General features: G+C 56.1%; 1 protein-coding gene across 1 annotated transcript in view; it reads left to right on the top strand.

Annotated features, from left to right (window-relative positions):
- Window positions 1-268: 268 nt before the first annotated feature.
- The window catches only part of ADCY5 (adenylate cyclase 5), a 72,535-nt gene continuing 49,130 nt past the window's right edge, over window positions 269-23,673 (top strand). The window contains exons 1-2 of the mRNA XM_038751371.1: window positions 269-1,017; window positions 1,066-1,616. Of these exons, the coding sequence (XP_038607299.1) occupies window positions 444-1,017; window positions 1,066-1,616 (1,125 nt within the window). The 5' untranslated portion in view covers window positions 269-443. The remainder of the gene's footprint in view (window positions 1,018-1,065; window positions 1,617-23,673) is intronic.

Genomic DNA, 23,673 nt, shown 5'->3' with positions numbered 1-23,673 from the left:
CGCAGCCGCACGCGTCCCGAGGCTTTCCCTCGAGGGCGGCCGACGGGAGCCGGGCGCCCCCCGCTCCTCCGGACCGAGGCCGGCCTGAGCCAGCCACCGAGGAGGCCGGCGGGAAGCGGGGCGGCGGCGGGGGACCCTGCCCGCCCCCGGGCCCGCGCCGACTCCAGCGTCCCGCCCGAGCGGCCCCCCCGCCCACCGGGACCCTGCCGGCGCCGCCCCCGGCGGCCGCCCCCCGGCTCAGGACGGGGGCCCCGAGGTGTCCCGCGGCGCCGGGCCCCGGCCCGCCCTCCACGGGCGACCCCAGCCTCGTCCCGCTGCTCGGCCCGCCGGGCCGCCGACCCCCGGCGCGACCCCCCGGGGGGGAAGGCGACGACGAGGACGAGGAAGAAGAGGAGGAGGAGGAGGAGGAGGAGGAGGCGGAAGACCGGGAGGTCGCGAGGGGCATGTCTCGGCCCAGCAGCGTGAGCACCCCCGGCCTCGGGGCCCCCCTCCGCGGGGGCGCGGAGCTCCGCTCGGCCTGGGCCGAGGCCGAGTCCCGAGCCAACGGGTTCCCCTGCCCTTCGGGACCGGGACCGAGGCCGGAACCGGGCCCGGGCCCGGGACCCCCGCCGCCGCCGCCGTCGGCCCCGCGCGGGCTCAGCGAGCCGGACCCCGCAGCCCCGAGAGCCGGAGGTGGGGGCGGCGGAGTGGGGGGCGGCATGGGGGGCGGCGGAGTGGGGGGCGGCGGGGGAGGCTTCCACTCCAAGCCGGCCTGGCAGGCGCACGGCGAGGACGGCGGCCGCGGGAGCCGCCGCAGCTACCGGCGGGGCCCGGCCGGGGGGTCGTCCGCGGGCTCGGGGCCCGGCGGCGAGGGCGGCCTGGGCCCGGGCGGCGAGGGGCGGCCGCGCTCCGCGGAGCCGGGGCCGGGAGACCGGCGGGGCCGGCGGCGGGCGGGAGCCGGGGGTCCCGGGGCCGAGCCCGGCGGCCCCGACGGGGCGGGGGGCGGCGAGGACGCGGACTCGCGCGGGAGCCCCGCGGGCCTGGGGGCGGCGGCGGGGGCGCCGCCGCCGCCGCCGCCGTCGTCGTCGTCGTCGTCGTCGTCGTCCCCCCACGCGCGCTGTTGCCGGGGCCTGGCGCGCATCTTCCGCTCCAAGAAGTTCCGCTCGGAGAAGCTGGAGCGGCTGTACCAGCGCTACTTCTTCCGACTGAACCAGAGCAGCTTGACCATGCTGGCCGGAGCCCTGGCCGTCGTGGGCCTCGTGCTGCTGGGCCTGCACGCCGCCCGCGGGCGCGACCACCTGCCCTTCGCCGCCGTCCTGGCCGGCGCCGTGGTCGCCGTGCTGGTCCTGGCCGCGCTGTGCAACCGGGCGGACTTCCACCAGGATCAGCTGGGCCTGGCCTGCTACGCGCTCATGGCCGTGCTGCTGGCCGTGCAGGCGGCCAGGGTCCTCCTGCCGCCGCCGCCGCCGCACAGCGCCTCGGACGGGCTCTGGTGGACCGTCTTCTGCGTCTACACCGTCTACACCCTCCTGCCCGTCCGCATGCGGGCCGCCGTGCTCAGCGGCCTCCTGCTATCCGCCATCCACCTGGGCCTCGCCCTACGCGCCCGTGCCCACGACCGGGCCCTGCTCCGCCAGGTAAGGCAGGGGCGCCGCGCCGGGGAGAGATGTTGGCGGGGCGACAGACGTCCTCCTGGCCGGGGTGGGGTCGGCGGGACAGATCCTCAGAAGGGGAGAGATTCTCAGCGTGAGAGATGCTCCAGGGGAAGGGCGCCCTTCTGGGGGAGGGAGAAGCTGGTGGGGGAGCGCCGCTGGGGGGGGTGGGGGGAGACGCTCGGGAGCTTGGCGGGAAGAGGGCCAGGACCGGGAACCCAAAGCGAGGCCCTCCATGCCCCACCTCCCTGGACACTTGAAAAGGCGGTCCAGACGCCCAGCCTGTCCAGCCCAGCCCTGGGTGTTGGGGCGGCTCCTGCCCGCTTCGCCCCGGGTTCGAGGGTTCGGTCCTTGCTGATTCTTTTCCGCCAGACCTGGGGTGGAGAGGGAGAGGGAGAAGATGGAGGTGGAGAGGGGGAGAAGATGGAGAGGAAGAAGGTGGGGAAGGGAGACAGCTTACCCCTCGCTTCCCCTTCCGTCCCCCATCGTTCTGGTCGGAGGGGGCGTTATGAGGACCGGGATGCGTCGGGGGTTAGGGCGGGAGGGTTCTCGTCCACCACTGTGCAGGGAGGAGGGGTCCTGGGGGGGTGGTCTTCCCGGGGTCGGGCCGGAGGGACCCCTCCCGAACAGTGAGAGGGTCTCGGATGACCGTTTCTAGGGCTAGGGAGAGGCTGGGGGTATCAAGCCATCGGGGCGGGGTCTCGGGCACAGCGATGTAGGAGGGGGCTTGACGGGGACACTCACGGCTAGGTCCAGAAGTTCTCTATCCCGAAGCATTTATAGACGCCTCCGCCCCAGCTCCGCCGCCCCCTGCCATGACACCCATCAGGCCTTCCCAGCCTGTCGCGTCCACCCCAGCCTTCTGGCGGAGACCCGAGAAGGGCAGTGGGGCTGGGAGCCAAGATCAGACGACCTGGAACAGAGCAGGGCACTGCCGAGTTTGGCGTCTTCACCCATTTCCAGCTCGGCCCCCTGAAACACGAGGGGGCCTCAATGGAGCTTAGAGAGAAATCTCAGGGCTCCCTTGCCCCATCTCCTACCTACCCACCCGCTCCACCCCCTGCGAGGCTGAGACAAGGGGACTAACACCCCATCCCCATGGAGAGAAGTCGAGTCAGCCCCGGGCCCCTCATCCCCAGGGACCTGGGCATGGTAGCCATGGTTCCACCATCGGGATTCCCCCCCCGCCCAACCCCACCCCCACCATAAATAGCCCTAGAGCATCTGCCGAGCACATTCCTGTCAAGTGTGGGTAGCCTGAAGATGCGGGAACAGGTTGCCTGGGCAACCTCATTTGACTGTATCCCTCGCTGCTGCTGCATTCAGACCCGAACGCGGAGAGCTATGTACACCCCCAGGCGGACGGGCGAGCGGGCCTGGGGTGGGCCATGTAGACGAACCCTGTGGGGTGGGGGCACCGGGCAGCCCGCACTCTCCAGCTCAAACCGCGGCGTGGACCTCCAGGCCCGGCCGCCCCCGACAACGTTAGGCCGGTTAGGGAGGGGTTCTCGGCCGCCCCACCTTTCTGCCTCCCCCGCGGACTGCACCCCTCCTGCCGGATCTCGGAGACCGGTGTCCTCCAGGGCCTGTGTAGGGCTCATCTCCGGAGGGAGCCAAAAGGAACGGGGTGCGATGGGGTGAGGGGGATGAGGGAGTGCGGGCGCGAGAGGTGCGGGGTGAGGGTCCAGGTGAAGGGGCCGGAAGGGAGTAATGGGATGGGAGAGCATGTGTGGGTGGGGGTGTGTGAAGGGGTGTAATGGGTGTGGGGTGTGTGAGAGTCGGGAGGGGAAAGGTGGGCGGAGCGGGGTGTTCGGAGGGGGCGCCTTGATGGGAGTAGGGGTGGAGGAGCCTGGGAGGCAATAGTGGGGAGCTGCACCCCTGGAACTCCAGGGGCTCGGGGGCCCCGTGCTGAGAGTCGTGGACCGGGGCCTCCGGACCAGGATCCTGGGAGCTCTTGGGAGCTGGATTGCCGGAGGCCAATGTCTGCTGTCTCTTTTCACCATCCCGGTCAGCCCCCTGCTCAGCCGATCACCTGCATGGTCAGTCCCCTGCACGGTTAACCCTCTGCCTGATATGCTGGGAAGAACCGTAAAATGGGTGCTTTCCTAGACACCCATTTTGTGGTTAGGGGTGAACCATCCCACACCACTGACTCTCCCCAGTGACCCAGCACGGATCATCCCACACCTCTTATCTCCCCCCCACCCCGCCTCCATCCGTGACTGTCTGCAGTGACCCAACACAGTTCATCCCACACCACTGACTCTCCTCTCTATCCCTGACTCTCTCCAGTGATCCAGCACGGATCACTCATTCAATCGTATGATTGAGTGCTTACTGTGTGCAGAGCACTGTACTAAGCGCTTGGGAAGTACAAGTCGGCAACATATAGAGACGGTCCCTACCCAACAACGGGCTCATAGTCTAGAAGACCATCCCCCTCTTATCCCCCTCCCCCACCAATCCCTTACTCTCCTCCAGTGACCCAGCACAGCTCCCAACCAATCTCAAGGAAGAAGTTGTAGGGGGGGGGGAGATGAGACGCTGACAGGAATCTCTCTTACTTGTATATTTCTATCCTACTTATTTTATTTTGTTGGTATGTTTGGTTCTGTTCTCTGTCTCCCCCTTTTAGACTGTGAGCCCACTGTTGGGTAGGGACTGTCTCTATGTGATGCCAATTTGTACTTCCCAAGCGCTTAGTACAGTGCTCTGCACATAGTAAGCGCTCAATAAATACGACTGATCGATCGATCGATCGACAGTTTTCCCAAAATCTCAGCAGCAAAAGTATGGTAGAAGGTCTGGCGGTGATGAGCAGGAGGAGGAGAAGGAGGAGACCTGAGTCGATTAGAAACCTCCCCTTGCCCTCCTCCGTCAGCCCCTGTCCCGTTCTGTGGGTATCCTGCCTATCCCAGCAGGGGGTGCCATCTCCCTGGAGGGTGTTTGGGGGGGGGGGGGGGAAGTCTCTGCTGTGTGACTGTGGGTCTGTGTATGAGTGGGTAGCGGGAGGCCGTGAAGGTATGTAAGGGTCGGGGGGCTGGTGACAGCTGTGCCCCCTCAGCCTTGCAGCCCATGCCCCCGAAGTGGCGTCCTGTCCTTGCCATCCGCTCGGTGCCCTGCCCATCATGCCACCTCCCCTCCGGACCGAGCAGGGCCCCAGCAGGCCCCGCCCCTCCCCTCCCCTCCATTCTGGGCTCCTGGGCCTCCCAGCCACCGGCGGGGAAGGGGGGCGGCGGCTCGTTCCAAAATCGGACCGGGAGACAGCGCCCGAGGCCGGCAGGACTGCCCCTTGCCCCCGCCCCGCCCTCCTCCCTCCCCCCTCGTGGGAACGGGCCGAATATTCGGCCGCTGGGGCTCTGAGGCCGCCGCCGCGGGTCCACCCGTCTGCCCGCTAGCCTGCCAGCCTCCAAACGGGCAGGGACTCTCACATGGCCAATTCCTTCCGCCGCCGTCACCGCCGCCGCCGCACCAGGCGCCCGGAGCCCCCAACCTGCTCCACCGGGCCCGGGTCCACCGGGCGGCCCGGCACGGCGAGGTTCGGGCCGGGGCCATCCTTGGCCTGGAGACCCGGTTCTGTGAGAAGCAGCGCAGGCTGGAGGTCAGAGCCCAGGCCTAAGATTCAAGAGAAACTGGGTTCTAATCCCAGTTCGATCACGTTATCTGCTGTGTGACCTTGAGCAAGTCACTTCACTTCTCTGGGCTTCAGTTACCTCATCTGTAAAATGGGGATTAAGAGTGTGAGCCCCATGTGGGACGGGGACTGTGTCCAACCTGATTTACTTAATAATAGTAACAATAATAATAATGGTATTTATTAATATGTAATATGTACCAAGCACCGTTCTAAGCACTGGAGTAGATACAAGGTAATCAGGTTGTCTCACTTGGGGCTCAAAATCTTACTCCCCGTTTTACAGATGAGGTAACTGAGGCTCAGATGATAAATTAAGTGGCGTGCCCAAGGTCACACAGCAGACAAGCGGCAGAGCTGGGGTTAGAACCCACGGCCTCTGACTCCCAAATCCGTGCTCTTTCCACTAAGCCACGCTACTTGTATCTACTCTAGCGTTTAGAACAGTGCTTGGCACATAGTAGGTGCTTAACAAGTACCATAAGTATTACTATTAGTATTTCTGGTTTTCCGGGAGAGTTGGGGGGGCAGGGGTGTCGGCCCAGCTCACTGGGGACAGCGTAATACGGTGGGTCGGAACCGCCTGGCTGAGAGTTGGGGTTCAGACCCTTCTCTCGGCCTCAGACCTGCGAAGCCTGGGGGTGCGGGCGGGACCACTGGGGCCAAAAAGTCAAGGGAAAGGATTGGGCCGGGTGAGGGGATGGGGGGGGCGGGGGGCGGGCAGCCTCTCCCTCGGCCGGCCGAGCCCCTGAGAACCGCCCGGTGGAAAGAGGGAGGGGGCGGAGGACAGCTCTGTCTGGGGACTCGGGAGAAGTTGGGGAAGGCCCAGGCCCGAGTCCACTTCAAGGCTGCTTTGCTTCCCCTCTTTCATCCCGGAGCCCCGAAGGGGAGGGCGATCCTCTCCCGGGGGAGTGGGGGGCTTGGGTCCACAAACTCGGAGCGGCCCAGCCGGCCTTTCCGGCGGCTATCAGTCAATCAATGGGATTGATGGAGCAGTTACTCTGTGCAGAGCACTGGACTAAGCATTTCTGTGTGACCATGGGCAAGCCATTTCTGTGCCTCAGTTACCTCATCTGTAAAATGGGAATTAAGACTGTGAACCCCACGAGGGACAACCTGATTACCTTGAATCTACTCCAGCGCTTAGAACAGTGCTTGGGCACATAGTATGCACTTAACCAATACCGTAATTATTATTATTATTTGGGAGAGAACAATGAGGTGCAGTTGGCAGACTCATTCCCTGCCTCCCAGCGGCTATCGGGGTCGCAACAGGGGCAGCCCCTAACCCCCCCACCGCGGGCCAGGCTGAGGTGAGAGAGGCAGAAGGGGAGTCGCGGCTGGACCACCCGGGACTCTGGCCGCTGCCAGATCCGGTCCGGTCCTAGCGGAAAGAGCGGCGCCCCCACTCCCACGCCCGGACAGTGCTGAAGGAAGGGGCGGCGGGCGGCAGGGAGAGGCCAGACCGGGGACCGGAGCCTGGAGTGGTCCCAGGGCTAGATAGACCCGCAGAGGCCGGGACCTCGCGGGGGACGGGGGGAGGGAAGAGGGGGAAGGGACGGGCAGGGCTCTGGAGGTCGTGAACCACCGCCGTTTGGGGTGGGGGAGGTGGGGGGCATCGGGCCGGACTCCTGTCCTGCGTCCGGAGCCCGCATAGGCCTTCTTCCTTCCCCCCCATCTCCGGGGTCCCCGGAGTCCTCTGGGTGGGCGGCGGGAAAAGCGCTGCTATTGGCTCCCGGCCGACCACCCACCCCCGCCTTCCCAAATAGAAGGGCGGGCGGGCGGGGGCGGGGGAGGGGGCCGGACCAGGGCGGGGACGCGGGCCCGAGGGGTCAAAGTTCGCCCTTTTCCTTCCCGCCACCCTGGAAGTCCTGCGACGCCTCCTCCCTCCGACCCCCTCCCAGCCCCGGTATCCGCCCCGGCAGAGCCCAGCCCGGACTAGGAGATCCCCCGGCGCGGGGGTCTTCGTTGTCCCCGATCGGGGGACCCAGGTGGGAGGCGGGAGGAACCCCCAGCTCAGCCGCGGCCCCTCCTCCAAGCCCCAATGACCCGTTCGTAGCGGGGCGGGGGCGCTCACCAGGCCGGTCCTGCCCCTTGCCGGTACTGGAGGAGAGGGGCTCTGCCCCGGGGAGGGGGCCGACCCTCGGACCGACCTCCCCCCCGCCCTCGCGGTTCTCCTTCTGTCTGTCGAAACCTCCTCGACCCGGGCTTGTGTCCCCGAGAATGAAGAGTCAGTGGTCACCCGATTGACAGGGTGGGGCAAATGCCCACAGCTTCCCCGTCCCCGTCTTCCCTCCTCCCCTTTTAATCATAAAAATTGCGGTATCAGTTAAGTACTTACTATGTGCCAAACACTATAGTGGATACCTGCTAAGCCATCTGGACACAGTCCCTGTCCCACACTGGGCTCCCAGTGTAAGTCAGAGGAATAGCACGAACTGAATCTCTATTTTATGGATGAGGAAACGGAGGTACAGAGACTATGTGAATTGCCCAAGGTCACACAGCGGGCGGGTGGTGAAGTAGGGATTAGAACCCAGGGCCTCCGGCTCCCAGAACTGCACTCTTATCTACTGGGCCATCCTGCTTCTACGTTCCCTCCTCCCATTTCCCTTTCCTTAGTTCCCCTTCTTTAGTACTAGTAGTAATAATCATTAATTATTATTTGGCATTATGGGGAATTTGTCAAGCACTGCACTAAGCAGTGGGGTAGAGACAAGGGGGTGCGGTTGGACACAGTCCCTGTCCCACCCAGGCTCGCTGTTCCTTTCCGCCTCCTTCCCCACCGCTCCCGCTCCCGCTCCCCCTCCGACTCCTCCCCCGCCCTTCGCAGAAGGTAATTACATTAATCAGGTCACCGGTGTGTGGGAACGATCCCCGGGCGGGCAGGCGGGTGGGGACGGCACCCCACGTGTGCTCTGCCGCCTAACGGCACGTGGGTGCGCAGGTGTCTGTGTGTGTGTCCGCGTGTGTGTGCAGACGTGTGTGCGCGCACGCACGTGTGTCTTTTCTGTCCTCCCTCGCCCCACACCAGAGTCCGTCGGTAAAGGGGTCTCGGCTGGTCTGGCCGTGTGGGCCGGACCTGTCTGTAATTGAGTGGGTGGGTGCTCCATCCACGTTAGCGCCAACCCGAGCTCATCCCTGAAAGGGGGCTCTGGTGGCCTGGGGGGAACACAGTAGGGGACTCTGGTGTTGGGGTGTGAGGGGGGAGTAATATAGTGGGGGGCTCTGGTGTCTGTGAGGACAGTGTGGAGGGCTCTGATGCCTGGGGGAACAGTGTGGATGAGGGCTCAGGTGTCCTGGAGGGCAGTGGGGGACATTTATGTCCCAGAGGGGCAATGGGTACTCTGGTGTCCTGGGGGTAGCAGTGGGCACCGATATATAGGGGTTCAGAGGACACTCTGATGTCCGGAAGGGTTGGAGTTCTGTTATGTAGGGATATTGGTAGGGCTTTGGTGCCCGTAGGGGTCAAAGAGGACTCTCCTATGTGTGTGTGTGTGGGGGGGGGGGGGGGTCAGGGGAGGCTCTGTTGTTGGAGCGTGTTGGGGGGCTCTGATGTCCAGGGTGACAAGGTTACTCTGATAAGGGGAATGTTGGGGGCTTCGATGCAGAGGTATCGGGGGGCTCTGATGTTGGGAGACTTGGGGAGGTCTGATGTGGAGGTTTGGCAGACTCTGATGTGGGGGGAGTCAGGGGGCTCTGATGTTGGGGATGTTAGGAGTCTCTGGTGTGTTGAGGGTTTTTCCTCTGTCCCAGGCCTCCCATGGGGGAGAGGTCAGTTAGTCAATCTATTGAGTGCTTATTGTATGCAGAGAACTTTACCAAGTGCTTGGGAGAGTACAGCATAACAATATAACAGACACATTCCCTGTCCTCAGTGATCTTATAGCCTAGAGGGGGAGACAGACATTCATATAAATAAATAAAATTACAGACATGTACATAAGTGCTGTAGAGCTGGAAGGGGGATGACTAAAGGGAGCAAGAGGGAGAAGAGGAAAGTAGGGCTTAGTAAGGGAAGACTTCTTGAAGGAGATGTACCTATGGTAAGGTTTTGAAGTGGGGAAGATTAATTGTCTGTTGGATAAGAAGGAGGGCACTCCAGGCCAGGGATGGGATGTGGGTGAGAACGATTGAATGAATGAATGAATGAATGAATGAAAATAGGTGAGGTCGAGGTACATTGAGAAGGTTGGCATTAGAGGAACCACATGTGCTGGCAGGGTTGTAGTAGGAGAGTAGTAAGGTGAGGTAGGAGGGGCCAAGGTGACTGATAGCTTTAAAGTTGATGGTAAGGAGTTTCTGTTTGATGCAGAGGTGGATGGGCAACCACTAGAGTTTCTTGAGAAGTGGAGAAACACGGCCTGATTGTCTTTGTAGAAAAATTCATTCATTCAGTCATTTACTGAGCACTTACTGTTTATAGAGCATTGTACTAAGCTCTTGGGAGAGTACAATATAACAGTAAACAAACATCTTCCCCACCCACAATGAGCTTACAGTCTAAAGGGGAAGACAGACATTAATATAAATAAACTACAGATATGTATATAAGTGCTGTGGGGCTGGGAGGGGGATGAATAAAGGGAGTGAGTCAGGGTGATGCAGAAGGGAGTGGGAGAAGCAGAAAGAGGAGTTTAGGGAAGGCCTCTTGGAGGAGATGAGTCTTCAATATGGCTTTGAAAGTGGGGAAAATAACCTGGGCAGCAGAGTGAAGTATGGACTGGAGTGGGGAGAGACAGGAGGCAGGGATGTCATGAGGAAGCTGATACAGTAATCCAGGTGGGATAGGATAAGTGCTTGGACCAGTGTGGTAGCAGTTTGGATGGAGAGGAAAGGGTGAATTTTAGCGATGTTGTGAAGGTCAAAATGACAGGATTTAGTGACAGATTGAATATGTGGGTTGAATGAGAGAGAGAAGTCAAGGATAACACCAAGATTATGGGCTAGTGAGACACGAAGGATAGTGGTACTGTCTACAGTGATGAGAAAGTCAGGGAAAGGCCAGGGCTTGGGTGGGAAGAAGGGGTGGGATCATCAACATCATCATCAATCGTATTTATTGAGCACTGTGTGCAGAGCACTGTACTAAGCGCTTGGGAAGTACAAGTTGGCAACAGGAGGCTCGCTACATGTTTTGTATTGTTGTCTGTTTCCCCCATCTAGACTGTGAGCCCATTGTTGGGTAGGGCCCGTCTCTATATGTTGCCGACTTGAACTTCCCAAGCACTTAGTACAGTGCTCTGCACACAGTAAGCGCTCAATAAATGATTGAATGAATGAATGAATGCTTTGGCTCCCTCTGTCCTTGGAGTGCCCGGCCGTTGACCCCTTTCCCGTGCCTCTCTGTCCGTGGGGCCCAGTGGGGTACCAGGTCCCACAGGCCGGGCAGCTGTGCCTACAGCTGCCAGCAGGGATGAGGTAGGATGGGACAACCATGACCCAATCCCAGCAGGACCGCTTGTCTCTCTCTCCCTCCAGTGGTGCATTGGGCGGGGGGGGGGGGGGGGGGGGAGAGAGAGAGAGAGAGAGAGAGAGAGAGAGAGAGAGAGAACGCTCGCAGGCAGGGGGAGGAGGAGGAGTGCACTTCTGGTTCACCATTTCCTCCGGAAGATGTAAAACCCCCTTCTCCTACTCCCCTCCTGGCCATTTCCAGGCCATGAGGCCTGAACTTGTTGAGGTGGTCACAGCACTGCCTCTCCACCAAGCCAGGCTCCCCGCAATAAGTGGCCTGGGCAGGGGGTGGGTGGGGAGGAGCCGGAGAAAGGGGCTATCAATCCATCAATCAATCATTGGTACCCACTCTGTGCTAGGCTCTTTACTATCAATCAACCCAAGATATTTATGGAGTGTTTACTGTGTGCAGGGCACTGTACTAAGTGCTTGGGAGAGTACGGTACAACAGAGTCCCCTGCCCACTATGAGTTTACTAAACATTCGGTTGAGTTTGAAAGATGTAAAAGTCCCATGCAATAGCATTTACTGTGTTTGCACTGGGCATTCTATTCTCTGCTAATGGCTAGCTACACCCTCCCAGCTCACAGGATGCTCACATTGTAGTGGGCAAGCAGGCCCACTCACATTTACACATAGAATACGCAGATCATGGAACCCTCCCTAGATTATAAACTCCTCCCAGGCAGGGGTCATGTCTACTAACTCTAGGATAATAACAATAATAATTATGGTATTTGTTAAGTGCTTACTATGTGCCAGGCACTGTACTAAGCGCTGTGGTGGGTACAAGCAAATTGGGTTGGACACAGTCCCTGTCCCACGTGGGGCTCAAAGTCTCAATCCCCATTTTACAGATGACTTAACTGAGGCACCGAGAAATTAAGTGGCTTGCCAAAGGTCACACAGCAGACAAGTGGCAGAGCTGAGATTAGAACCCATGACCTCTGATTCCCAGGCCCGTGCTCTATCCACTATGCATGCTGCCTCTGGCTTGGGTACTTTCCCAAGCTCTCAGTACAGTGGTCTGTGTACACTACTATCATAGTCTCTCAAGTGCTGAGAAGCAGCATGGCTTAGTGGAAAGAGCCCGGGCTTGGAAGTCAGAGGTCACGGGTTCTAATCCCGACTCTCCTTCTCTGCAGCCTCACATTTCCTCCTGTCTTCAGGACATCGCTACTTGGATGTCCCACTGACACCTCAAACTTGTCCAAAACAGAACTCCTTATTTTTACACCCAACTCCTGTCCTCTTGATTTTTCCTGTCACTGTAGACAGCACCACCATCCTTCCAGTCTCACAAGCCCGTAACATTGGTGTCTTGACTCATCTCTCTTTCAATCCACCTATTCAATGTCACTAAATCCTGTTGATTCAGCCTTTGCAACATCTTACAAATCTGCCTTTTCCTCTCCATCCAAACTGCCTCCACATTAATCCAAGAATTTATCCTATCCTGCCTTGATTACTGTATCAGCCTCCTTGATGACCTTCCTGCCTCCTGTCTTTCCACACTCCAGTCCATACTTCACTCTACTGCCTGGTTCATTTTTCTACAAAAAATGTTCAGTCCATGTTTCCCCACTCAAGAACCTCCAGGGGTTGCCCATATGCATCCACATCAAAGAGAAAGTCCTCACCATTGGCTTTAAAACCCTCAATCCCCTTGCCCCCTCCTACCTCCCCTCTCTGCTTTCCTACTACAACCCAGCCCTCACACTTCACTCCTCATTCATTCATTCAATCATATTTATTGAGGTTTTTTTTGTGTGCAGAGGAGTGGCATCACTCTTCTGATGCCAACCTACTCCACTGTAGCTTGATCTAGTCTATCTTGCTGATGCCTTCTTGCCCATGTCCTGCCTGTGGCCTGGAACACATTCCCTCTTCATAACTGAGAGGCAATTACTCTTCCCACCTTCAAAGCCTTATTGAAGGCACATCTCCTCCAAGAGGCCTTCCCTGACTAAGCCTTCATTTCCTCTTAATAATAATAATAATGATAGCATTTATTAAGCACTTACTGTGTGCAAAGCACTGTTCTAAGTGCTGGGGAGGTTACAAGGTAATCAGGTTGTCCCACGGGGGGCTCACAGTCTTCATCCCCATTTTACAGATGAGGTAACTGAGGCCCAGAGAAGTGAAGTGACTTGCCCAAAGTCACACAGCTGGCAATTGGCAGAGCTGGGATTTGAACCCATGACCTCTGACTCCAAAGCCCGTGCTCCTTCCACTGAGCCACGCTGCTGCTCTTCTCCCATTCCCTTCTGCATTGCCCTTGAACTTGGATTTGTTCCATTTATTCACCCCTCCCTCAGCCCCATGGAACATACGCACATATCCATAATTGATTAATATATATTAATGTCTGTCTCTCCCTCTAGACTGTAAGCTCACTGGGGTCAGGGAACATGTCAACCAAGTCTATTATATTGTACTCTTCTAGGGGGGTAAGCAGGTTTTCAAGGCTTGAGGTGATTGGGGAGAGAAGGTTTGGGTGCTGGAAATTAAGTAGGGAAGGCCTCCAGGAGGAGATGGGATTTTTAGGAGAGCTTTGACTGGTGAGAGCTGCCGTCTGGCAGATGTGGTGGTGGCCAGAGCTCCAGGTGGGAGGAAGAGCAGGAGAGTTGAGAGGAAGCGTTAATGAGGAGGCTGGCGGAGAAGAGTGAAGAGGGAAACTAAGGGAGGAGGACTTGGGCAGTTGGGAATGGCCAGGATGGAAGTCTTTTCTGATTCGTGTCGAAGTCGGCCCTGCCCTCTCCCACCGGGGTGTCCACAGCTGAAGCAGTCTGTGTTTCCGGGGTGTCCATGGCCGGGGACGTCAGTGTCCGGTGTGTCCCCGGCTGGGGGTGTCTGTGTCTCCATGGCGTCAGGTAAGTCCACGGCCAGAATTGTCTATCTCCAGGGTGTCTGGGGTGTCCACCGCCGGGGTTGTCTGTCTCTCTGGGGTGTCCAGTATGTCCATGGACGGGACCATCTGTGTCTCCGTGGAATCCACAGCCGTGGACGTCTGTGTCTCCGCGGTTTCTGGGGTGTCCACTGCCGGTGTTGTCTGTGTCTCTGGGGTGCCCATGGCTGGGAACGGCTGTGTCTCCGCAGTGTCCAGTGTGTCCAGGGCCACGGTCGGCTGTGTCTCCACAGTGTCCACGGCGGGGGACCTCTGTGCGTCTAGGGATTTCTGGGTCAGGATCAGAGTGGACGTGGACTGGGCGTTGGGTTGGAGATCTCGACTTGTGGACCAGACCGAACTGTTCCTGCCCTCAGCGGTGGGCGGGGTGGGGCGGCCCTCGTTCCAGGCCGGTTGAGGGTCGGGGGCAGAGGGGAGAAAAGTCAGAGATCCGGGGTCGGGGCTGTACAGATTTCATCCCCCGGGCCTGGAATGCCCTCCCTCTGCCCATCCGCCAAGCTAGCTCTCTTCCTCCCTTCAAGGCCCTGCTGAGAGCTCACCTCCTCCAGGAGGCCTTCCCAGACTGAGCCCCTTCCTTCCTCTCCCCCTCGTACTCCTCTCCATCCCCCCCATCTTACCTCCTTCCCTTCCCCACAGCACCTGTATATATGTATATATGGTTGTACATATTTATTACTCTATTTATTTATTTATTTTACTTGTACATATCTATCCTATTTATTTTATTTTGTTAGTATGTTTGGTTTTGTTCTCTGTCTCCCCCTTTTAGACTGTGAGCCCACTGTTGGGTAGGGACTGTCTCTATGTGTTGCCAATTTGTACTTCCCAAGCGCTTAGTACAGTGCTCTGCACATAGTAAGCGCTCAATAAATACGATTGATGATGATGATGATGATGCAAATCAAAGGGCGCTTCCGCCCGGGTTCCCCAGGGAGCCGGGCCCAGGCTGCGGAGGCCGATTTCGCCCCGTTCCCTCTCACGCTGTCTCGGGTGCAATAGCCGAGCGGTTTTGGTCTCGGATGGGGGGAAGGGGAGCCCCGGCCGCTCTGGGACCCCGGCCCCACCAGCGTGAGAAATCGTTAACCGAGTCCATCTGCCGCCCCCCGCCCCCATCCGGCCGAGCCGGCCCGTCCTGGGCTGGTGGCCGGGTGTTCCCTGGACAACTCAGGGGGGCGGAGAGCCTCGGGGGGCCGGGGAGGCCGGAGCTCGGAGCGGCCCAGCTGTGGATCATTAGTGACCGTGAAGGACGGAACTGGAGGGCAGAGGGAACGGGGGCCGGGGAAGGAGGGAAGAACTGGGGGGATGTTTAAGGTCAGTGAGGGGGCTGGACTGGGGAGGGGCTGGGTTGGGCTGGACTGTGTCTCCGTGCTGGACTAACCGTGCTGGGTTGGGCTGGACTAAGTGCTTAGTACAGTGCTGTGCACATAGTAAGGGCTCAATAAATACGATTGATGATGACTGGAACTGGGGCTGAGCTGGACTGGGGCTGAGTTAGACTGGAGCTGGGCTAGGCTGGGGTTGGGCCTGGGTTAGGCTGGGCCTGGGCTGGATTTGGTTAGGCTGGGCTGGGGCTGGGCTAGCCTGGGGTTGAGCTGGCCTGGACTAGACTGGACTGGGGCTGTGGTAGATTGGGGTTGGGCTGGACTGGTGCTGGGTAGGTTGGACTAGAGCTGGGTTAAGCTGGGGCTGGAATTGGGCTGGGACTGGACTAAGGTGGAGCTGGGCTAGACCAGGCTGGGGCTGGTTTGGGCTGGGGCTGGTTTGGGCTGGATAATAATAATAATAATAATAATAATAGTATTTGTTAAGCACTTACTATGTGCAAAGCACTGTTCTAAGCGCCGGGGGGAATACAGGGTGATCAGGTTGTCCTACCTGGGGCTTACAGTCTTCACCCCCATTTTACAGATGAGGGAACTGAGGCACAGAGAAGTTAAGTGATTTGCCCAAAGTCACACAGCTGACAATTGGCGGAGCCGGAATTTGAACCCACGACCCAGTCTGACTCCAAAGCCCGTGCTGTTTCCACTGAGCCATGCTGCTTCTCATTTGGCTGGGATTGGCAGGGGCTGGAGTAGGCTGGGGATGGGTTGGTCTGGGCTGGGGGTTGGGACAGGCTGGGCTGGGGCTGTTCTGGGGGCGTATTGACAGAAGAGAGCAGATGATCTCTAAAAACCTTCAGACCAGCAAACAGGAACCACGTGAGACCTGTGAGGTCAGTCAATCAATGAATCGATCATATTTATTGAGTGCTTACTGTGTTTAGAGTATTGTACCAAGCACTTGAGAGAATACAATATAATAGTGTTGGAAGACATGTTCCCTGCCCACAACGAGCTTACAGTGTAGACAGGGAGACAGACATTAATGTAGAAAAATAAATCATGGATATGGACATAAGTGCCGAGGGGCTGAGGGAGAAGTGAGCTAAGCGTGCAAATCCAAGTGCATAGGTGATGCAGAAGGGTGTGGGAGAACAGAAAATGAGTGTCACTGCCTGGGGCAGGGTGCTGGGAGCTTGGTAACAGGATTGCTGGGCAGGGGTTCGGGCATTCTGGGTTGAATACCATTTCTGCCAACCCCAGATCTGCTGTGTGACATTGGACCAGACACTGTCCCTCTGGGCCCTGGTATTTATCCATACATTGTGGAGTTTCCTCTCCACCCCTAGTCCTCCCTGGCCCCTGATGAGGGCCTGGGTGAAGGCCGGGGTGATGACCCAGAGGGAAATGGGCTGGGGGCTGCAGAGGCTAGGAGACCTCTGATCCCTGCACACCTCCCCGTGAGATCACTTCCAGGGCAGGGAGAGGAGGGGATCTGGGGCTCCCACACCAGAGTGTCCACACGGGAGAGGGATGAAAGTGTCAAGCTAACCTGCTCTGGCCTTGGGCAGGGCAAAGTCATGTATTCATTCATTCATTCATATTGAATCATATGGTGCTTGTATCCATCCCAATGCTTAGTACAGTGCCTGGCTCAGAGTACGTGCTTAACAAATACCATTATTATTATTATTAATATTATTTATTGAGTACTTACTGTGTTCAGAGTGCTTGGCAGAGTACAATTTAACAATAAACAGACACATTCCCTGCCCACAATGAACTTACAGTCTAGAGGAGAAGCTAATTAGAACAGAGCAGAAGGAAGAGGGTTTGGGCTGCAGCAGGAGGGGTGGAGAGGTAGAGAAGCAACATGGTCTAGTGGAAAGAGCCTGGGCCTGGAAGCCAGAGGACAATTTTTCATTTTATCTTATGGCATTTGTTAAGGGCTTACTTTGTGCCATGCACTGTATTAAGCACTGGGGTTGATACAAGTTAATTAAGTTGAACACAGTCCACATCCCATAGCGAACTGAGAGCTTTTATCTCCATTTTACAGATGAGATAACCAAGGCTCAGAAAAGTTGTAACTTGCCCAAGATCACAGAGAAAACATATGATGGAGCTGGGATTAAAAAAAAATCCAGGTCCTTCTGATTCCCATCCCCCTGCTCTCTCTACTATACCATGCTGCTTCTCACAGGACCTTTTCTCCCTCCTACTTAGACTGTGAGCCAGTCAGTCAGTAAATCATATTTATTAAGCACTTACTGTGTGCAGAGCTCTGTACTAAGCTCTTGGGAGAATACAATACTCCTCATCATCCCCCCTGCCTTACCTCCTTACCGCCTTCGCTCCTTCCCCTCCCTACAACACCTGTATATGTGTACATATGTTTGTACATATTTATTACTCTATTTATTTATTTTACTTGTACATATTTATTCTGTTAATTTTATTTTGTTAATATGTTTTGTTTTGTTGTCTGAACCCCCTTCTAGACTGTGAGTCCACTGTTGGGTAAGAACCGCCTCTATATGTTGCCAACTTGTACTTCCCAAGTGCTTAGTACAGTGCTCTGCACACAGTAAGTGCTCAATAAATACAATTGACTGAATGAATGAATGAACAAAAAGCAGACACATTTCATGCCCTGAACGAGCTTGAAGGCCAGAGGACAGGAACTGTGTCTGACCTAATAATAATGATAATAATAATAACTGTAGTATCTGTTAAGTGCTTACTATGTGCTAAGCACTGTCCTAAGCACTGGAGTAGATATAAGACAATCAAGTTGGACACAGACCCTGTCCCACATAGAGCTCACAGTCTTAATCTCCATTTTACAGGTGAGGTAACTGAGGCCCAGAGAAGTTAAGTGATTGCCCAAGGTTACACAGCAGACATGTGGCAGAGCCGGCATTAGAACCCACATCCTCTGGCTCCCAGGCCCCTGCTGTTTTCACTAGGACCTGATGTTCATGTACTTATCCTAATAATGATAATAATGGCATTTATTAAGCGCTTATTATGTGCAAAGCACTGTTCTAAGCGCTGGGGAGTTTACAGAGTGATCAGGTTGTCCCACGCGGGGCTCACAGTCTTAATCCCCATTTTACAGATGAGGGAACTGAGGCCCAGAGAAGTGAAGTGACATGCCCAAAGTCACACAGCTGACAAGTGGCGGAGCCGGGATTTGAACCGATGACCTCTGACTCCAAAGCCCGGGCTCTTTCCACTGAGCCATGCTGCTTCCCTGACTGCTTAGAACAGAGGTTGGCACATAGAAAATGCTTAACGAATGCCATATTATTAGTACTGACTGCAGGAGGGGGGTGGGAGGCACCAAGATAGTGAGAGAGGGTGCAAATTCCTTCTCTTTAGTCCTCTGACCTTCAAAGAGTCTCCTGTAATGGGGACAGACCTGTTTGGTTCTACTTGTGGTCCCTTTTGGAGACAGGGAGATGGACCGGATGACCTCTGATGGCTCCAGGACTCAGAGGGAAACAAACCATGCTAGTGGATAGAACAGAGGCCCGGGAGTTGGAAGGATCTGGGTTCTAATTCTGGCTCTGCTGCTTGTCTGCTGTGTGACCTTGGTCAAGTCACTTCACTTCTCTGTACCTCGGTTACAATCTGTAAAGCCCTTGTAAAATAGGATGAGTGATTGTATTAAGGTGGTAGCAGTTTGGATAGAGAGGGAAGGGTGGATTTTAGCCATGTTGTGAAGGTGGAACTAAAAGAATTTGGTGACATATTGAATATGTTGGTTGAATGACGGAGAGGAGTCGAGGATAACTGTGTGCAGTAGGCATCCAATATGTGAGCCAGAATGCAGAGAGCAGGCAGGCAGACAGCCCTCTAGATATAAGCTCATTGTGGGCAGAGAATGTGTCTACTAACTTTGTTGTGTTGCACTTTCCCAAGCTCTTAGTACAGTGCTCTGCACACAGAAAGCACTCAGTAAATATGATAATAATAATAATAATGATAGTGGTATTGATAAGTGCTTACTGTGTTCCAGGCATTGTTCTAACACTGGGGTAGATACAAAGAAATCAAGTTGGACACATTCCTTGTCCCACATGGGGCTCATCTTCTTCATCCCCATTTTACAGATGAGGAAACTGAGGCCCAGAGATGTGATGTGACTTGCCCAGGGTCACCCAGCAGACAAATGGTGGAGCAGGGATTAAAACCCAAGTCCTCTGACTCCCAGGCCCGTGCTGTTTGCAGTAGGCTATGCTGCTTCTCAGCGGTGGATTGACAAACTGACAGACAGGCTTGTTTCTGCTCTGACCCAAGAAGGCCCCTAGGGAGGGCCAGTTCAGTTCTCCACCTCCACTCCCCGGCAGCCCATCCTACATTCTGGGATTCCACAGGTCTACCCACCCACCATGCCCGGTCTCCCCGTGCCCCCTGTCCTGGGGGGGGACAACAAGGAAGCAGATGTGACAATCTGGCTGTGGTTGCATTTTGCCCACACCTGTTCTCCCACCCGGATCTCATGTACCCACCTCCACCACAGCCCCGCCGCTCGACCCAACATGAAAATTGGGGTCAGCCTGTCCCTCCCCCTGCAGCGGGACCAGGGGCAGGTGGGGAGGTGGGGTAGCCCTCTAGGAGCCAAAAGTCCCCACTTGGGCCATTTCTGACCATCACCAACAGCCGTGGGCTGTGGATGGGATGTTGTGTAGTCAACAGAGGATGCAGCTGGACTCCCTTCCCCCCCCACCCCATGATCCCCAAACCCTGCACCCCCCACCCCCTGACACCTGTATTGACACAACAACCAGCTGTGTTGGCTTGGTGCACATGACAGCTCTGCCTTCTGTGTGCTGTGTGGCATCAGCCCTGCCCCTTTACCTCTCTGGGCCTTAGTTGATGCTGTGGTGAGGCCGGGGCCTGATAGGAATGGGGTCGGGGGGTGGTAGACCAGAAGGCCCCTTTCGGTGTGGGACGAGTCAGCACCTGCCCTCAAGTCCAAGGCCTAAGAGAAGTCAGGCAGCAAGGTTAAAAGAATGAGCTTAGGGTCTCCCCGGCACTTCACTGCAGCTTGTCCCCGGAGGAGTTGAAAAGGCGACCCGGACTCTAATCCTAGTTCTGCCGTGGGCTCCGTGGGCAAGTGGAGATGGGTTCTGGGAGCCAGGAGACCTGGGTTCTAATCTCTGCTCAGTTGTAGCTTTCCTCTCCCCACCCTATTCTCCCTTCCTGCTGCACACACAGGACTCCATGCCCTAAACACTTCAGAGAAGCAGCTTGAATCAATGGAAAGAGCACGGGCTTGGGAGTCAGAGGTTGTGGGTTCTAATCCCGGCTCCGTCACTTGTCAGCTGTGACTTTGGGCAAGTCACTTCACTTCTCTGTTCCTCAGTTACTTCATCTGTAAATTGGGGATTAGGACTGTAAGCCACACGTGGGACAACCTGATTACCTTGTATCTCCCCTAGCGCTTAGAACAGAGCTTGGCACGTAATAAGTGCTTAACAAATACCATCATTATTATTATTATTATTATCATAAGCGGTGTGTCCTAGTGGATAGAGCATGGGCCTGGGAATCAGAGGACCTAGGTTCTAATTGCAGCTCTACCACTTGTCCGCTAGCTGACTTTGGGCAAGCCACTTCACTTCTCTGTGCCCCAGTTATCTCATCCGTAAAATGAGGATTAAGACTGTGAGTCTTATGTGGGACTGTGTTCAACTTGATTAACTTGTATCTATCCCAGTGCTCAGTCCAATGCCTGACACATAGTAAGCGCTTAACAAATACCATTAAAAAAAATACTCACCTCTCCCCAACAGCACTGATGTCCTTCTTCTTCCACTCTGCCACTTCCTAAATGTGTTATTTATTTTAATGACAGTCTTCTCCACTAGACTGTAAGTTCTTTGAGGGCAGGGATCATGTCTACTAACTCCATTGTCCTCTCCCAAGCTCTCCGCACACAGTAGACTGTAAGCTCCTTACCAGTAGGGATCGGGTCTACTGACTCTATTGTACTTTCCCAAACACTCAGTAAAGTGGCTGCACACAGTAATTTCCTTGAGGGTAGATGTATCTACCCACTCTATTGTATTGTAGTCTCCCAAGTGCTCAGTACATGGCTCTACACACAGAAAGTGCTCAGCAATTACCCAATGGTCGATTGAGATCCAGGTTCTGCGTTGGTTCTGCCTGGTGTGGAATGAACCCAGGCCTAGGAATCAGAGGAACTGGGTTCTAATCCCAGCTCTGCCACTTGCCTGTTGTGTCACTTCACTTTTCCAGGCCCAGTTACCTCATTTGGAAAATGGGGATTCAGTACCTCTTCTCCCTCTGACTTAGACTTTGAGTCCCATGTGGGTCAAGGACTGTGTCCAACCAGATTCACTCATTCATTCATTTAATCATATTTATTGAGCACTTGCTGTGTGCAGAGCACTGTACTAAGCACTTGGGAAAGTACAATACAGCAGTAAACAATGGCATTCCCTGCCCACAACGAGCTCAAAGTCTAGAGTGGGGGAGACAGACATCAATACAAATAAATAAAACTACAGATATGTACCTGAGTGCCTTGGGGCTGGGAGTGGAGAAGAGCGAAGGGAGCACGTCAGGGCAATGCAGACAGGAGTGGGAAATGAGGAAAAGTGGGGCTTAGTCTGAGAAGACCATTTAGAGGAGATGTGCCTTCAATAATGCTTTGAAGTGGAGGAGAGTGGTTGTCTGGCAGATTAGAGGAGGGAGGACATTCCAGGCCAGAAGGAGGATGTGGGCTAGGGGTTGGTGGTATTGTATCTACCCCAGTGTAGTAAGCACTTAACAAATACCTCAGTTATTATTATTGCAGGCACTTTGCCATGTGCCACTCCCTTGCCCACCTGCTGCTCATGGCGCTCCGGTCCCAAGAGGGAGCATGCCGAGCAGGGGCGAGAGTGCGTGAATGCTACCAAGCAAACACTCGTGCTGGAATTAAATCCATCAGGTCAGACCTCCCCAAAGTCACTCCTCCCCCCTCCAACCCCCCCAGCTCTCAACGCTCTCCGCTACTCTCCCATCCTTCCCAGCAGTATCCTCAGAGGAGCTCTCCTCCTTCCTCTCAAGTGCTACTCCGGCCACCTGTGCTTCTGACCCCATTCCCTCTCATCTCATGAAATCTCTCACTCCGTCCCTTCCCCCCTCCTTAACTTCCATCTTCAACCTCTCACTCTCCACTGGTTCCTTCCCCTCTGCCTTCAAACATGCCCATGTCTCTCCCATCCTAAAAAAACCCTCTCTTGACCCCATCTCACCTTCTAGTTATCACCCCATCTCCCTCCTACCATTCCTTTCCAAACTCCTTGAACGAGTCGTCTACATGCACTGCCTCTAATTCCTCAACACCAACTCTCTCCTCGACCCCCTCCAGTCTGGCATCTGTCCCCTACATTTCACGGAAACTGCCCTCTCAAAGGTCACCAATGACCTCCTGCTTGCCAAATCCAACGTCTCATACTCTATCCTAATCTTCCTCGACCTCTCAGCTGCCTTCGACACTGTGGACCACCCCCTTCTCCTCAACATGCTATCCAACCTTGGCTTCACAGACTCCGTCCTCTCCTGGTTCTCCTCTTATCTCTCCGGTCGTTCATTCTCAGTCTCTTTTGCAGGCTCCTCCTCCCCCTCCCATCCCCTTACTGTGGGGGTTCCTCAAGGTTCAGTTCTTGGTCCCCTTCTGTTCTCGATCTACACTCACTCCTTTGGTGACCTCATTCGCTCCCACGGCTTCAACTATCATCTCTACGCTGATGACACCCAAATCTACATCTCTGCCCCTGCTCTCTCCCCCTCCCTCCAGGTTCGCATCTCCTCCTGCCTTCAGGACATCTCCATCTGGATGTCTGCCCGCCACCTAAAACTCAACATGTCCAAGACTGAACTCCTTGTCTTCCCTCCCAAACCCTGCCCTCTCCCTGACTTTCCCATCACTGTTGATGACACTACCATCCTTCCCGTCTCACAAGCCCGCAACCTTGGTGTCATCCTCGACTCCGCTCTCTCGTTCACCCCTCACATCCAAGCCGTCACCAAAACCTGCGGGTCTCAGCTCCCCAACATTGCCAAGATCCACCCTTTTCTCTCCATCCAAACCACTACCCTGCTCGTTCAAGCTCTCATCCTATCCCGTCTGGACTACTGTATCAGCCTTCTCTCTGATCTCCCATCCACTTGTCTCTCCCCACTGCAATCCATACTTCATGCCGCTGCCCGGATTGTCTTTGTCCAGAAATGCTATGGGCATGTTACTCCCCTCCTCAAAAATCTCCAGTGGCTACCAATCAACCTGCACATCAGGCAGAAACTCCTTACCCTCGGCTTCAAGGCTCTCCATCACCTTGCCCCCTCCTACCTCACCTCCCTTCTCTCCTTCTGCAGCCCAGCCCACACCCTCCACTCCTCTGCCGCTAATCTCCTCACCGTGCCTCGTTCTCACCTGTCCTGCTGTCGACCCCCGGCCCACATCTTCCCCCTGGCCTGGAATGCCCTCCCTCTGCCCATCCCCCAAGCTAGCTCTCTTCCTCCCTTCAAGGCCCTACAGAGAGCTCACCTCCTCCAGGAGGCCTTCCCTCCTTCCTCTCCCCCTCCTCCCCCTCTCCACCCCCGCCTTACCTCCTTCCCTTCCCCACAGCACCTGTATATATATATATGTTTGTTCGTATTTATTACTCTATTTATTTTTACTTGTACATATCTATTCTATTT

The sequence above is a fragment of the Tachyglossus aculeatus genome, chromosome 1 (assembly GCF_015852505.1).
Source record: "Tachyglossus aculeatus isolate mTacAcu1 chromosome 1, mTacAcu1.pri, whole genome shotgun sequence".
NCBI classification, from domain to species: Eukaryota; Metazoa; Chordata; class Mammalia; order Monotremata; family Tachyglossidae; genus Tachyglossus; species Tachyglossus aculeatus.
The sequence above is the reverse complement of the archived record's forward strand: the minus strand, read 5'-3'. Positions and strand labels throughout refer to the sequence as shown.